Raw genomic sequence first — 17,168 nt, forward strand, 5'->3', positions numbered from 1 at the left:
ACGATAAACATCCAGAATGCTCTTGTAAACGTAAACACCCATAAGATGCAGTATTTACTTGAATAGCCTATCTTTGTTTGAAACCATTTTTGCTGGTACAAACACTTGAATTTTAATCCCATGATGAGTTCTTGTCCTTTAGAGATGATTTAATTATTGAAAGCAAAGCACTCTCAGAAAAGGCCCTGTCACTATTGATAAGTCTATTTGCATTTCAAAAGTCTCTGATACCTAAATGTAATGAAATGATCTGCTTTTCAGGAATCTGGAAATCTGTCAGAGGCTATGTAGTTCCCCAAATTACACACAAGGTCATTCGTTCTGTACCCATTGGTGAACCAGACCTGCCATCCATTGAGGTGTGAGGACATGGGATGGGCCACTAGGGCCACTGGGACCTCACGTTAAGAGCTATAGGGTGTTGAGCACTAGATCACTGAGTTGAGGTGGAAGTGATTCTGTTCTGCAATGAGATGGTTTTCACCTGAGTATGCTCTTGAGCAAGATTGTTGCAGGGTCTCCAGAATGAGCCACAAAAGTCACCGATGCAGCTCCCGGCTTCTGTGGAAGCCTACACTGAGAAGATGGCAGAGGCTTGAGTCCCAGGCAAGAGCTTGGGTGGCAGGCAACAATAGGAGCGGTGCAGGGAGCCATGCACAGATAGGAGGCAGGAAGCCAGTCGAGTGGCCGAGGCTCCTCTCTCAGAGCTCGGCTGGGTCTTTCTGGTGGAGATTCTCAGACATCCACATCAATGTAGACCCAACAGAGATGAAAGCTTGTCTGACTTCTGGCTCATTTCTCGGCAAATCATCACAGTTCACCCCACCTCCTGACCTCTCCAGATATCTAGGGAACGGAGCCATCAGGCCAAACTGCTGAGCGTGGATACAGCAAGAAGCACTGTCTCCCTGTGTATTAAACACACACACTCAGAGCATGTGATCCATGCCAGGCACCTTTCTCAATATTTTTGAAATATTAACTTTATTCCTATTTTTAAATTCTCAGTTATCACTTCTATGTTACAGATGAGAAAATGGGGCTTGTCAAGGTTTTTCAAGAGGTTTAGTGGCTTGTCCCAGTTTCTCGCTGCTAATTGGTGGCCAAGCTAGGACTAGAACTCAGCCAGCCTGGTTCTAGGATCCACACTCCTGCCCACTCAACTGAGCGGCCAAATCTCCTCTCTGGTCTTCAGGGTGAACCATTTCTCGGAGGAAGAGGCAGCGAAGCCGTTTATTTTCTTCTGGGAAGAGTCCATTTTCACCTCCCAGGTTGAGTCTTGGCTCCTGCCTGACCCCAACCTGACAATCCCCAAAGAGCCCCTAGTTGATAAAGGTCTGGGTTACTCAGCCTAATCTCTGATCTGCATAGCATCTGGATGTAAATATACATCTGGTTTGGGGTCACGACATGTCATAGACCGCTGCTGGCACCAAGAGTCACCCCATTTTGAGCAAAAGCACCTCCTGTCACCCACACATTTCCAGGGGTTTCGAAGTCGATGCAAAGCTTGTTGCCTTCAATAATGGCGCCTCTTGCTTAGTGTTGGAAAAATCCCTGATGGCACGACATAACCAGATCCTCATACCCAAACTGTATTTAGTCATAACACTTCTGACACCAAATGAGATTTTTTCCTCCTGGCACCAAATAGCGGTATCTCTGCCAACGCTACTTCTCCAACTCTCTGACACCATCTAACTAAAGTTACAGTCCGAGCCCATAGTTAAGGGCTCAGAACCATAAGTCACCCTCCACCTGATGCCAGTCCCAATCCCGGGCCTCCTGTACTTCTGACGGGTCGACTGTAAAGCAGGGGTTCCCATGGCCCCCTCCTTAGGTTCAGTGCCTTGCTAGAACAGCTCACAGACTCAAGACGCCGTTTCAATCATGTTTACCCCTTTATTATAAAGGACAAGGCTCAGGGAAAGCCAACCAGAAGACCTGCACAGGGCAAGGTATGGGGAAGGTGGATGGAGCTTCCACACCCTCTGAGAGCACTGCTACCTCTCCTAGAACCTGCATGTGTTCCCCAGCTTGGAAACCCTCCCAGCTCTGTCATTTGGGGGTTTTTATGGTGGATCCATGACATGGGCATGGTTGATTAATTCACTGACCAGGGGTGATGAACTCAATCTCTCCCAGAAGTCTGGAGGCAGGGCTGGACATTACAAACCTCTAATCACGCCTGGGTCTCCTCAGTGTCCAGCCCCCATCTGATTCTATCTAGGGGCCAACCAAGAGTCACCCCATTTTGAGCAAAAGCACCTCCTGTCACCCACACATTTCCAGGGGTTTTGGAGTTCCGTTTCAGGTATCAGAGACAAAACTCAAGAATGTGTTGTTCTTATTGCATCACACTAAGAAAATCTCCTGGAATCCTGTCTCTTCTCCAAAATGTGACAAACAGCAAAACTTTCTGGGACTGAAGACGTTCACATAGGGTGGCTTCATGCCCATGTTGAAAGGAGTATGTGGAAATGCCCAAGACAGAACAGAGAAGTGGGAGGTCACTGAGCATCCCTTGCTCATAATAAGGGGAGAAGACCCAGAGGGAAGGCAGGTTTAAAGTGTCCACCGACTTCGTCCCTGTGCCCCTAACTTGCAAGGCCCTTAGGCTCAGTACATTAGAAACTGCTGATATTTTATCCAGAAAGTCTGTGTTTGAGAGTAGGCATGAAAATTGCCTGGCAACCTTTTGCTCTAATGATTATTGCTTTTCTGAATTGTGTAAATCCCCAAGGATCAAATACTAGCAACTGTTTTACTTTTTCTTTTTTACTGCACTCAATACCAGAAACTTTTTCCTCAGCACCTCTGTGCTGCCTCCTATTACCTCTACTTGTCATAAATAATAGAAACAAATTACTAAGAAAGTACTGTGAGAACAGGTCGCTTGCCTCAGCTGGGTCAGTCTGGAACTACTATTTTAGAGAAACTTGTGTGTTTCTTCTCTAAGCAGAGAGGTGACACAGATGGTCGAGGGAAGAGAGAAGAGGAGGAAACAGAGTGGGGTTACTTATAGGAGACCATGGGGGTCCAAGGGCGTCCAAATGCAGACCCCAAACCTCACCATTTATGGTGATACCCCCCGCCCCCGCGCCATCAGAGGGAAACTGAGTCATGTGAGGAGGTTTATAAAAGGAAGGCTATCCAGGGGGAAAGGCTCAGAGAGAGGACTAGGTGCGTTCAAATGTACACCCCTTTTGCAATGAAGAGGCTTTGTGCCTCCAGAAAGTGACATGGAGGCAGGTTATGTTTCAATACAGAGAACTCAAAGGATGGCTGTGAGTGCACAAGATCTGCTTTTTCAGAGGGAGTGAGTTCTCCACCCCTGCGGGTGTTCAAGTGGTAAAGGAAACTCCTCGAGGGAATGGAAAACCTGCCACCTTTGAGCCCTCTCCTGCATCTGCGATTCAAGGGTCTGTGAAGACCAGAGAAGTTGGGCTGATGGATCAAATAGCAAGGGTAAGGAGCACAGAAACTGGAACCACCGCCCCAGAACAGTTTCTTCTTCAGTGACAAGCAACTCGTGCTGAGCACAAGGCTTACCTGACCGTAATAACGCGCGGGACTTGGGCGGAGCTTACTGGCGCCGTTCTCATCCAAAGGCTCTTCAGCGATCGACTCGGTTTGGCCCCTCAAGATCCCCGGATGTAGCTCTTGTGCCGTGGGGCTGAGATTTGAACCCTGTAAAGCTGACTCCATGGGCCATGCTCCTGATTACTCCCCCAGCCCGCCCCTAGACCATCAGAAGGCAGTCTATTGCTTTCCTAGGGTTGTGGGAACAAAGCATCATAAACTAGGAGACTTAAAACAACAGAAAATAATTCTTTCAAAGTGATGGAGACCAGAATCCTGAAATGAGGGTGTCCGCAGGGCCACGCTGCTTCCGCAGCCTCCGAGGAGGGTCCCTCCTCCCCGCTCCAGCTCTGGAGGCCGTAGATGCTCCCTGGTTTAGGAGTGCATGTTACTCCAATCTCCACCTCCCCTCTGTACTTCTCTCTTCGTTATAAATCATCAGGCGCACTGGATTAAGGTCCAGCCTGGGCCAGTATGACCTCTTAACTCGAGTGCGTCGGCAAAGACCCTGCATCCAAAAACCATCACATTCCCGGATACCAGAGGTTAGGACTTCGGTGTATCTTTTGGGAACACAATCCAACCCAGAGCCTATATGGGATCAGACAGGAAGCAGCTAGACGTGCTGACTCAGGTTGGCTGTGATGTTCCAGAGAAAAGGACCAAAGCTCATTGTTCTCAGTGCTCTGCCTACCCCATTTCCGTTAACCGCGGGGAGGCCACGTCAGGCTCCTCCCCAGGGCTCTTGTGATTCCTTCAGTGCAGCCAGTGAAAGCCTTTTCTGGGATTGTGTCTGCAATCAGTCCAGATCTATGCAGGTCTTCCTGCCCCATAGAAGGAAGGGTCACCCTTATCAAGGGTCACTGCCTTGTCCCCGAGCTATGGAACCCCTAGTATTGAAGTCTGTGAGAATCCAGCCACACACAGGAACCCGGCCATGAAGGAACTGGGCTCAGGTATGGCTGTTTCACCTGACTCCTGTCCTGTCTATGTCCTCAAACCATCCACCTCCCTACCAGCAATCCCACACATTGACAAACGCATCTCTTTTAAACTTCAAGAGAGTAATTTTCCTGGCACGCAGGAATGCACATTATTTGGGGCCATAGTCTCTCTGTGCTCAAAAATAAATGAGATCACTGAAGTGTGCGCCGGCATTTCCTTGAGACCATGTTTATAATATTCATGAATATGGAAATATGCAGCCATCTCCCAGAATCCCTTGCACGAAGAACCGGCACTCTGTTTGCTATAGGTGAAAAATGCTTCTCTTGCAGGTTCAAAAAAATTCTACCCAGAAGAAAGAACATGGTCTACGGTCTTGGAAGGAAAGTTTAGCTGCCTAGCTCAGGTAACAAACTCTTCCAATTCCAATAATTGTGTTCACGGAGCAGTAAATACGGGACAGCATCACAGATTCTGTTGAACGTCTGCATTGTGCCAGCTGCTGCTCTGATGATTTATGGTGTCGCGTGTTAATTTAATCCTTAGCATAGCTTCTGAGTTAGAGAAGTTTATTCCCCTTTCACAGATGAGGAGTTCACTTCGGGAGAGCATGGAAGTGACTTATACTTCTGCCAGCTATGCAGGAAGATGGAGACTGCAGGATTGGGAAATGCTTTCATATCAAAGGCACAAAAGTGAAATGGCAATGCCCATGTCACCTGCTGAAAAACAGCTGCGGACACTATACATGTAGTTCATTATTTGAACAAAAAACTCTTAGGTGGGTAAGACAGCGGTTTCTGTGAGTTCTCCAAATGCTATCATTAAAATATTAGTGATGAAAGTCACCAAAAATTGCCAGTTACCCTAATAATATTTATTTAAACTTACTGCCAATTACCCTAAGAGCATACGCTGAAGTCTAAATATGCAAGCAGAAAAACAGCTAGTAAACATGCAACTAAGTCAGCCCGGAGATAACAGTTTTCATTTTCATTTTCTTTTATTTTTATTCTCCATATTTTGAGTAATTATGATAATTAGAAAATGAGCTAATAAATCACGAACCTTTAGAATAAAAAGTCTGTTATTCTTACTTCAGCTAAGAAATGAATTGTGAGTGTTTTCTCTTGTGATTGTCTATTTTAAAAAATATATTGTCCAATCCCTTTTGTTTTGTGCCCATTTAAAGAAGAAAGGTCTTTGGAATTTTTTTTTTGGGGGGGGTCTCAATTTTCTTCAGATCTTGCATTTAAATGTCACGTGCCATCATTTTCTCCCTTCCCTGTGCCCATATTCTCAGGGTGGGATAACTCAAGATTGGGGAGACAAGGAGAGGAAGAGGAAGGCTCCTGGGGTTTCCTGGGAAAAGGTTTCTTCCTTTTTTGGGAAAGAGAAGTATTCAGGGGTGAAAGGTCTTTCCTAGTTTGGCCCCATTTCCCCACTATAAATGGGGCTGTGTGAAGCTGGGTTCCTTGACTGTGGGGGTCTTCTCAGAACAGTGAGGTGACAAGCCTGGAGGGGGAAGTCACCGTAGGTGGTGGAGTGGGAGAAAGACGGCAAAATGGAAATACGTACCCTCGGGACATACTTAGGGCCCGGAACTGTCTCCAGAGTTATGAGGTGACACGATGACACTAGTGACAGGGCAGGTGGCTGCCAGTGGTTATTCTGTTGCTCGGTCTGAAACGCAATTCGCTAAACTCATCTGCGCATGCTACTGCCCTCTGAAGCCTCGCTCCAAAACAAAGTCCAAGGCAATGATGAAGCGTTTTCCAAAGGCTTCCTTCCAGGAAAGTGTCCCTAAAGAGTGCAGGGCGGGGGCGGGGAGTGCTGGCTGAGGGACAGGTCGGAGTTGCCAGACTCAGGGAGAGCCTGATTCCCTTATTCCGTCTGAAAAACGCATGTCGATTTGCACCTGCCTCTACTGGGTCCTCTCAGCCAGTGGGTAACCTTCGCCCAGAACGACCTGCTAACATGGAGAGGGCAACGGCCACGGGCCCGCGGGAACCCGACCTCCACTTGCTCCGAGGAGGGCTACTGCCCCCCCACCCCCTCCCCGGTCAACGAGACCTGACCGCTCCTCACCGGCCTGGGCCCGGCCTGTGGCTGCACGGCGGTCCCCGAGCTGCCCGGCGGTGCGCGGACCAGGCGCCTTCTGCGGGGGTCCTGCGCACTGCGCTCCACCCACCGCGCCTCCGAGTCTGCAGGTCAGAGGCCGGAGAACAGGAGGCGCAGGTGCAACGAAACGATGCGCATCCCTTTCTGCGAACCGGCCGCTGCCAGCCCGCTTAGGTACCTCACCTGGCAGCGCCCGCCGGGAGCGCCCGACCCCGCCCCACCTCGCCCCGCCCCGCCTCCGCGCCAGTCCCCGCCCCCGCCCCGCCCACCACTACCCGCCCCCGTTCCCTCCGCCCCGCCCACCGCTCGCGCCCTCGTCGCCCCCCGCCACGCCCACCGCTCCGCGGCCCCGTCCCCCACGCCACGCCCCCCGCATCCTCCCGCGCACGCCCCCACCCTCACCAACACTCCCGCGCGCTCTTGCCGTGACCCCCTTCTCCAACAACGTCGCCAGCCCCAGCCAGATCCCCGCGCGGCCGGCCGCATCCCAGACGCTCCTAGTCACCGCCCCACGCACACACGCGCGGCGCGGGCACGAGCACGTAAGCAGCGCGCAGGCGCACACCGGGCCCCGCGCTTTTCGGAGGCTCCAGGTGGGCTAGGAGGCTCGGAAGTCCCGCCGGGGCCGGGGCCGTGGCGGAGTAGGGGTCCGGGTCGGTATAGGGGCAGGGGCCAGGGGCCGGGCGAGGGATGAGGGGCGAGGGGGGGCGGGGCGTGTGGAGGAGCCTGGCCCCGGGCGGGAGCGGGGGTCGCGGAGGGCCGAGGGGTAAGGGGCGGACCGGGGGCGGGCCGGGCCCGGGCTCGGGCGGAGTCTGCGCGGGGGTCCAGAAGGCCCATCAGGGATCTCCGGATGGCGGCTTGGGAGACAGGAGGCGGGGCCGTCCCGCCTGGACCGTGGGCGCGCTGCCCCTGTGGCGGGCGCTGCGGGGGCGCCTGCTTCCTTGGGGGGTGGGGGGGGTCCTTGCAAGGACCGGAGACGCCGAACAGTTGTTCTAGTATTTTCTAAGTGCCGAGAGCTGTGCTGAGGGCCTCGCAGAACCGGCAGCCCCCGGGAGCTGGCTTGTGCTGTGGTCCTGACAGGACTTGAGTAGTGCTCCGGGTCCTGGCTGGTGGGCGGCGGAGCCAGAGGACGGGTCCTGCTTCTGGGAGTTAGCAGCCTCTACAAAGGGCCGGCCCCGGGGTCTGGCAGGATTTGAGTAGTTTTTATTCCAGGGCATACCCTGTTCTGGATACCGGGAGAGTACAGATGTTCTAGAAAACAGGTCCTGCTGGCAGCAGCCCGCTGGCTAGCTGAGAATCCCACATTCTCACTATAAGCAGAAATTTACCAGAATCATGATAAAAAAGATTGGAGCGCAGTTCGTGTGTGTTAACGAACCGCAAGTTTTTGGTGGAAGCAATGCCGTGAGAAAGTGACTGATGGTGATGGAGACAGTGGCTGTGTCCTTGGCCAGGGCTGGCCACACAGGTGTTTGGCTGTCCCTGTCCACATAGGGGGTAAATGATGGAGTCGGCAGGAAGTAGACTTGGGAGGTGAATTTCCAAGAAAAGGGTGAAGGTGGAAAGGAGAGGACGGCGTCCTGGGAACAGGGATAGGGCAGTGTGCTGCTGGAGGAATCCCGGGATTGCAGGTGAGGAAGGGAGAGGAAGCCAGGCAGGGGAAGAGGGTGTTCCTCCTGATGAGAAAAGTGATGAATGTTTTCCAAGTCACCTCTCGGTTCCTCCCTTCCAGCACTGTCTAAAAGAGTCTTAAAAGCTAAAATGGTTCTACTTTTGACTAGTTTAATTTAGCTTTATGCCCTGAAGCAAATTAAGAATTTAATTTGAATTAAGAATAAGCCCAAGAATCTCATTGGGCCTTTCATTTTTGTAGGGCCTTATGGGAGACACAGCTGTATTACTTGTGTGCTGGAAGAACCTGTGGATTTTTAGGCCATATTTATAGGCAATTCGGGAGGTAGATTTTAAAATGCATGAGTTCTTGGATTTTACAGCACTCCTTTATGGCAGCACTCCTAGGAAACTTAAAAGTTTTCTTACACATTTTTCTTGTGGCTGGACAGGTAACTTCCACACATCTAGCAATATGATTATAGTCACCAATAATTATGGTAAAATAATTCAACTGAATGTAAGGAGGCTTACAAAAATAACTTGAGAGAAGAACCCTAAAGTAAAAGCACTTTACTGTTACACCATTGAGACCTAAAGTGTTTGTACTTGAGCAGACTTTTTCTCATATTTCATTTACAAGGTCAGTTTCACTTTTTTTTTTTTTTGAAGATTTTATTTATTTATTTGACAGATCACAAGTAGGCAGAGAGGCAGGCAGAGAGAGAGGGAGAAGCAGGCTCCCCGCCGAGCAGAGAGCCTGATATGGGGCTCCATCCCAGGACCCTGAGATCATGACCTGAGCCGAAGGCAGAGGCCTAACCCACTGAGCCACCCAGGCGCCCCGGGAATTCTTTTTTAATTCTCTGAGGCCACCCCATCCTGTCCCTCAGGGTGGCTGCAGCAGTTTGCGCCCCCAGCAACACCGCATGAGGGTTCCTTTCCCCACATCATGCCAGCACCTTTGTCTCTTGTGATGCTGGCACTCGCCCTTCTGATAGGCAGGACATGGTTCCTTGAGGTTTTGCTCTGTGTTTCCCTCTGATGAGTGATCCTTCTTCTGGACCTGCAGGCCACATGTATATCTTTGGGAAAATGTGTATTCAAGTCCTTTGCCCATTTTTTTTGGCCCATTTTTTAAAAAAGATTTTAAGTCGTCTTTACACCCATCATGGGGCTTGAACTCATAGCCCTGAGATCAAGAGTCACATCCTCTTCCAAATGAGCCAGCTGGGCACCCTGAATTGAATTGTTTATTTGCCATGGGGTTGTATGAGTTCTTTCTATATGTTGGATATTAACCCCTTATCAGATAGATGCTTTTCAAGTATCTTCTATTGAGTATAGTGCTTTTTATTTTATTGATAGTATGGTGGTTCTTTTTTTTTTTTTTTTAAATTTTAAGATGTATTTATATATTTGACAGAAAGAGACACTGAGAGACTGCACAAGCAGGGGGAGTGAGAGAGGGAGAAGCTCCTGCTCAAGCAAGGAGCCCGATGCAGGGCTCGATTTCAGGACCCTGGGATCATGACCTGAGCCAAAGGCAGATGCTTAACCCACTGAGGCACCCAGGCGCCCCCTAAATTCTTTTTTAAAAATTTTTATTTATTTGTTTGAGAGAGAGATAGCAAAAGAGAGCATGAGTGGGGGATGGGGAGAGGGAGAAAGAGACTCCCCACTGAGTGGGGAGCCTGATGTGGGACTCAATTCCAAGACCCTGAGATCATGACCTAATCTGAAGGCAGAGTCTTAATCCACTGAGCCACCCAGGTGCCCCAGTTTCACTTTTTAATACTTAAGGTGAAACTGGAAAATTGTGAGAGATTCTGGGGCATCCTGTTTTTGGTGCTCATTGATGAAGTCCTTAAAAACATTTGGTAGGTGGTGGTGGTTGATGGTTATGAACCAGGCTGCTGTGCCCTTTGGTGGCAGCATCGCGGAGCGGCTCGTGCGCTGTGACTTGCACACTCCCTGGGTGAATGTGCCCGAGTGTGCACCCCAGCCCTGCTGCCTGCCGGCTCTGTGATCTCCAGTGAGCTCCCAGCCTTAATTTGTACATTTGTGTAACAGGCATGAGAATGGTACCTTTCACAATATTTGCATACTCATTATTTGACTCAATTCTTGTGATGATTTCTCTCACTTTACAGATCAAACTGAAGGTACTGTGAAAGAGGCTTGACAGAGATCATTTATCTGGTTTATCTTAGAGACAGAGCTAAACCCCCAGGCTTGGTGTGTCCTGCATTGTCTAGTTCCATTACTCTCAAGTGTTGCCTTTGTTTTGCTGATTAATTTGAAGCCCTTTCCCTCTAAGCCTTAGGAATATTTTCCCCATTTGCAGGGAAAGTGATATAACTAAAACCATTTAACCCATAACAAAGCGTTATTAAGTCTCTATCTTGAATGCCTGAAACACGTGTTTACCTAGCTATTTCTCTTATAAGTGTTCTATCCTTACACGTGAGAGGTCCAGCATACCTTCCTTCAGATGAGCAGGGATTTAAGAAATATGCTTACAATATTATGTCTTTGTTTCCTTCTTCGTACTGACTGTTTTTTATTTCTGTCATTTGTTAAAAGAACCTCCAGCATGCAGGCCTCCAGCTCCAGGTCTGTGCACCTGAGTGAGTGGCAGAAGAATTACTTTGCAATTACATCTGGCACATGTACCCCAGAACAGAAGGCAGATGCATACCGAGCGCAGATATTACGCATTCAGTATGCATGGGCAAACGCCGAGCTCTCCCAGGTCTGCGCCACCAAACTGTTCAGAAAATATGCAGAGAAATATTCTGCAGTTATCGATTGTGACAATGTTGAGACTGGCTTGAATAACTATGCAGAACACATTTTAGCTTTAGCAAGATCCCCCCAGACTGACAGTGACAAATGGCAGTCGGGGCTGTCAGTAAATAGTGTTTTCCAGTTGAGTGACGTACAGGAGATGCTGCGTGCTGGCAGAAAATCCAGAGACTCTCTGTCAGCCACGGCCGGTGCGTCCGGAGTCATCCGTAATGAGGGCATTGTCCTCGGTCCTCCTCAACTGACTGACTGTGGCGCTTCTGGGGAGAGTGGCCCGTTAACTAACGCAGCTCCTGATACAAGTGGGACCCAAGGCATCCCAGATAGCAGTCCTTCAACGTGCCCTCAGAATGCCCAGCCACCTGTGCTAACGAACAGCAGTAAGGCCTGTCCTACATCCTTAACACCGTTTGGTGACTTAGCCACTGCAAAAATCCATGCCACACCATTATTTGGAAATGTCAACAAGGAAAATAAGAACTCTCCAAAAGCCAATGTAGGACTAAATATGTTTTCATCTAATCAGTCTTGTTTGCCTTCTGGCTGTGAAAATCCACGAGAGAGAAAAGCTTTGTATGGTCCTGGCACCATTGATGCCCTTTCCACTCCCATAGTGAATAAGGCTGTTAGTAAAACAGAAGATAATGCCCGAAGAGAAGAGAGTAGCCTGCCTACTTTTAAAACTGCAAAAGAACAATTATGGGTAGATCAGCAAAAGAAGTACCAACCCCAGCGTGCACCTGGGTCTTCATACAGTGGTATAAAGAAGTCTCTGGGAGCTAGTAGGTCCCGAGGAATATTTGGGAAGTTTGTTCCTCCTATACCTAAGCAAGATGGGGGAGATCAGAATGGGGGGATGCAGTATAAGGCTTATGGTGCGGGACCTGCAGAGCCGGCAAGTCCAATTGATGAGCGTCTGAAGAACTTGGAGCCAAAGATGATTGAGCTTATCATGAATGAGATCATGGATCACGGACCACCTGTAAGCTGGGAAGATATTGCCGGAGTAGAATTTGCCAAAGCCACAATAAAGGAGATCGTTGTGTGGCCCATGATGAGGCCGGACATTTTTACGGGTTTACGAGGACCCCCTAAAGGAATTCTGCTCTTCGGGCCACCTGGGACTGGTAAAACTCTAATCGGCAAGTGCATTGCTAGTCAGTCCGGGGCAACGTTCTTCAGTATCTCTGCTTCTTCTTTGACTTCTAAGTGGGTAGGTGAGGGGGAGAAAATGGTCCGTGCGTTGTTTGCCGTGGCAAGGTGTCAGCAGCCAGCTGTGATATTCATTGATGAGATTGATTCCCTGTTATCTCAACGAGGAGATGGTGAGCATGAATCTTCCAGAAGGATAAAAACGGAATTTCTTGTGCAGTTAGATGGGGCAACCACTTCTTCTGAAGACCGCATCCTGGTGGTGGGAGCAACCAATCGGCCACAAGAAATTGATGAGGCTGCCCGGAGAAGGTTGGTGAAAAGGCTTTATATTCCACTCCCAGAAGCTGCGGCTAGGAAACAGATTGTGATTAACCTCATGTCCAAGGAGCAGTGCTGCCTCAGCGAGGAGGAAATCGCCCTGGTTGTAAGGCAGACAGATGGGTTCTCAGGAGCTGACATGACCCAGCTTTGCAGAGAGGCATCCCTCGGGCCTATTCGCAGTTTACAGACTGTTGACATTGCCACAATAACACCCGATCAGGTCCGACCAATAGCTTACGTTGATTTTGAGAACGCCCTCAGAACCGTGCGGCCTAGCGTGTCTCCTAAAGATTTAGAGCTTTATGAGAACTGGAACAGAACTTTTGGTTGTGGGAAGTAAAGGGGACAAATGGGGCACTTGACGTTGGCATCTTTGTAACACAACCTTTCCCACTTGTTAGCATGAGAAACTGGGAATTTATTCATTGTACTTTGGTGTATATTCTGAATTCTGAACCTCAAATAAAATAGAGTAACAGTAGCTGAGATTTTACAAGTGATTGACTTAGGCTATGTTAATAGAAGCTTGAGTTTTCTTCCAGGTATTACCTCATTGTGAACCTGTTTGCACAAAAGGCAAATCAATGTTCTTCTTTGGTCTCAAAGTGGTATTTTTGGAAGGCATAATGTGATAGCTCAAATTGAAACCAGAAAGTCTCATTTTTGTCTGAGGTGGCATCTGATCGGTATGCATCTTCTTCTGAAGACCGTGTAACTCTTTGCATTGGCTCATATTGTGGTTTGCGTTGGAATCAGCTTCGCTTACTGCTGTTGAATGGATTTATGATCTCCCCATATGCCTGAATGCAAGTCCAGTGGTTGGTGCTGGTTTGTAACTGCCTCCAGCTCTCTTCTATTACTTCTGTGTTCAGAAGTAGCCCGGTGTAGTCTGATACCAGACACACATCCACCGAATTGAAAGATGAAGAATGCTGCGTTTTTCCAAGGGGTAGATAATGTTTAAAATTAATACTTCATTTGACAGTACTTTATAGCCTGTAGTATTGGTCTCTCAAAATAATGTTTCCTGACTTTTATAATGGACAGTTTTGTTTTCTAAAGTAACAGGTGTTCACTGTAGAAGTATTGGGGAAGAGAGATGAACAGCAAGAAGAGAGTAAAAACTGCTGTCGCCCCAGCAGTTTGGGGAACCTGTCATTTCTTCCAGGCCTTTCACACAGCAGAGGGATTGTACTGTGTTCTCCCTTGTAGCCTGCTTTTTTCTCTGTGTCACTGTCACTTCCTGTGGAAACATGCAGTGTCACAACATCTTCCCTCAGGGTCCCATCATGTGGATGGACCGTAATTTAGCTAGTCCTCTGTTGGGGGCATTTAGGAAAGCACATTCAGTGGTTTCCCTTTCGTTCGCCATACACAAAAACGTTGATTGCCTTCGTCATCTTAACGTTTCTTAAGCTTCTCGTATTAGAGATGATGCCTAATTTTAACACACCTTTGGCATGTGTTCTGAACTGTCTGCTGGAAAAGCCGTGCGTTTATAGAGTTCCCAGCTGCGCTGAGCCACAGTCCCTGTTTCCTGTGTCCCTGGGGTCGTCACGCAGTTTGGTTAGCATTCCTCTTCCGTTCATTCATTCAGACAGTATTGGATGCTGGGTGGTTCCAGGTGCTGAGCACAGAACAGACAGAAATCCTGGGTCTTACGTAGGTGACATTCGGGTTCTCAGGTTTTCTCTTGACAGCGCTATTGAAGAGAGGGCATGTGACACTTTTAGTAGGTGAGTTGAGACCGTTTTAACTTTTATTCTTGGCCCACCTTCTACTTTTGTGCTCCTTGAACCGCTATGTTTTGAGACTGTTAGTTCTTCCCTTGGAAACATGTCATTGTTTTTTATTAGAATTTGGATGTGAACTTGTTTCTAGTTTTTTTTTTTTTTTTTTAAGATTTTATTTATTTATCTGACAGAGATCACAAGTAGGCAGAGAGAGGAGGGGAAGAAGGCTCCCCGCTGAGCAGGAGCCCTATGCTGGGCTCTATCCCAGGACCCTGGGATCATGACCTGAGCTGAAGGCAGAGGCTTAACCCACTGAGCCACCCAGGCGCCCCTTGTTTCTAGTTTTTAATTAAATCTTTCAAAATCATGAAGCATTTCATACATTATGTTGTCCTGTTTCATTTCTGCATAAACAGCACTACAAGTAACCTTGGATTCTTGAGTAATTCTACGGTTCTCTTCCGTGATAGTTGCTGGTTGTCTTTCGGGTCACCTCTCCCCACCTTGGGTGTTACAGTTACGGACAGGCAGCAGTTCTCCAGGAACTGTTCGTGTCTTACTTCACTCTGTAGCTTGCTCTCGGCATTCGCCATCAGTGTTTCTCTCAGCAGCCGCTCCTGCCACTCCTGCCCCTCAGCTCTGTTGGTCACGGGCCACGGGGCCACATCCCCCTTGTGGGATTTAGCTTCTCGTATGTCCGAGAGGAAACACCTGGTGGCTCTGCTCCCCATGCATCAGGCAGGGCCCGTGTCTCTCAGGCAGGGCCCGTGTCTCTCAGGCTGTGGACTGGCTTCTCTGGAGTTACGGTCTGCATGGCTCATGCGGGAATCTCGTCTTGAAAGGTAGGATGTGGCAGGTATTTTGAACCTGGAAAGAAAGCTTGAGCTGGGGAGTCACTTTGTGGTTGTTCCTGCCTTTTGCCACATGGAAGCATTCTTTCCCTCAGCCTTCTGTGACTCGGAGTATGTTTCCATGGCGTGCGGGTGGGAAACGTCCAGAAACTTAGATATCTCAGATATCTTTCTGTCTCCACATTCTGATTAGATAAGAATCTGGCATTAAAGTCCTTCCTCCTGAGGGTGTTCTTGGGGCTGCACTGTCCCCACCATCGTGTCTCTAGAGAAGTGGGCTCTGGTCTGCTTGGTCGTATCTTCAGGGGATCTCTTTACTTCATGGACACGCAGCTTGTACCAACGCATGGACTCGCTTGTGTATCCATGCCTAGAAGTATTGGTAGGGATACAGTAGAGCCTTTAATTAATCAGTCCTTTTAAAATGTTTGTATCATACAGATAATTTGATCTGATGTTCCAGCCTGTGGTCTCCCGTTTTGAAATTCTTTTTTTTTTTTTTTAAGATTTTATTTATTTATTTGTCAGAGTGAGCACAGGCAGACAGAGTGCAGGCAGAGGCAGATGGAGAAGCAGGCTCCTGCTGAGCAAGGAGCCAGATGTGGGACTCGATCCCAAGACACTGGGATCATGACCTGAGCTGAAGGCAGTGGCTTAACCAACTGAGCCCCGCAGGGGTTCCCACATTTTGAAATTCTAATTCATGTTCTCAATTCTAAACTTTGGAAAGTCCTCCACACTGACCCCTGATGGCTGGCCGTACTGGTGAAGCGCCTAGACTCTAGGACCCGGCTCCGCAGGTCGCAGATGGGTTCAGCCTCACTTCCAACATGAGAATGTGCCTACCTTGCTTGGGAGGGCAGGTGAGATGCAGCTGTAAAAAGCCTGTTTTGTGATGGCTCAGACATGGTGCATCCTTCTGTCTGTCTGTCTGCCGTGACTGCTTTCATTGCTTGGAAGGATCGTTTTTTTCCAGCTGCTTTAGGTGGCTGTCAACTGTATTTTCTGCTTAATAGTCGTGATATTTGTCTTTGATTACAGATCTTGTCATCTAAACTTAGGCAGTAAATCTAATTAAAAGAAAGAAATAACATTGGGGAGGGTATGTGCTTTGGTGAGTGCAGTGAAGTGTATAAACCTGGTGATTCACAGAGCTGTACCCCTGGGGATAAAAATATATGTTTATAAAAAAATAAAAAATTAATAAAAAAAAAAGAAAGAAATATCTTTTAGTTTTGTTTCCCTTCAAGACGTAAGAAGTTTTTGATAGATCCCAGATTACGATTTTCTACTTACTCCTCTTTAAGTCTTATATATTGGCTCCAGAATTTTTAAGGGACATTTATTGGTCCTCAGTGTTTTTTAAGGGACATTTTAAAACCCATCTCCAGAGATCTGATTGGAAGAAGGATTCTGTTCCAGTCCATGGTAAAAGGGCAGGTCAGATAAGGATACTTTTTTTTTTTTGAAGTTTTTATTTAAGTTTTAAACTTCTAGTCAGTTACCATACAGGGTAGTATTAGTCTCAGGTGTACAGTACAGTGATTCAGCACTTTCCTACATCACAGCAGGTGCCCTCCTTCAACCCCACCACCTTTACCCACCCCCCACCCCCCACCCCCCTCCCATCTGGTGACCAGCAGTGTGTTCTCTAGAGTTCAGAGTCTGTTTTGTGGCTTATTTCTCTTGAAGATACATTTTTTAGCTCCACGGATTCCTGGCTCTTGATCTCAAATCCGGATTGGTGGTGAGCAGGCCAGGGGGACAGCTGTTTAAAGTTTGCTGCAGCCACCTGGCCGAAGGAGGGTATCTTACGTGAATAGATGAATCACCATGTACAACTCTTGTCCTTAAATAAAACTTATCAGGGGGCTTTATAAACCAGCACTGATGAGTGGACAGTTTGTAGTACCACCTCAGGTGACCGCTTTCTTAGCTCTAAAAGTCAGGATGTTGTATTAGATAATCCTGAAGACACACCTCGATTTGCTATTCTGTTATCAGTTACCAAGTAGTCATCGATTTGAAAAGGTCTTACAGG

General features: G+C 48.3%; 1 protein-coding gene across 3 annotated transcripts; it reads left to right on the top strand.

The window, feature by feature from the left end:
• Positions 1 to 7,065: 7,065 nt before the first annotated feature.
• On the top strand, positions 7,066 to 13,029 carry FIGNL1 (fidgetin like 1). Of its 3 annotated transcripts, none has more exons than XM_059170625.1 (2): positions 7,066 to 7,241; positions 10,846 to 13,029. In XM_059170625.1, exon 2 carries the CDS (start codon positions 10,856 to 10,858, stop codon positions 12,881 to 12,883), a length of 2,028 nt encoding a protein of 675 aa, XP_059026608.1. In that variant the 5' UTR covers positions 7,066 to 7,241; positions 10,846 to 10,855; the 3' UTR covers positions 12,884 to 13,029. The 3 variants fall into 3 exon arrangements, with proteins under 3 accessions (XP_059026608.1, XP_059026607.1, XP_059026609.1); XM_059170624.1 differs by having other exon boundaries at positions 7,192 to 7,301; XM_059170626.1 differs by lacking the exon at positions 7,066 to 7,241 and adding an exon at positions 7,712 to 8,279.
• Positions 13,030 to 17,168: the final 4,139 nt, after the last annotated feature.

Source organism: Mustela lutreola, chromosome 4 (assembly GCF_030435805.1).
Source record: "Mustela lutreola isolate mMusLut2 chromosome 4, mMusLut2.pri, whole genome shotgun sequence".
Classification (NCBI taxonomy): domain Eukaryota; kingdom Metazoa; phylum Chordata; class Mammalia; order Carnivora; family Mustelidae; genus Mustela; species Mustela lutreola.

What these genes read in the sequence shown, in the direction of transcription:
- FIGNL1 (XM_059170625.1), top strand. Translation starts at nt 10,856, where the DNA reads ATGCAGGCCTCCAGCTCCAGGTCTGTGCACCTGAGTGAGTGGCAGAAG.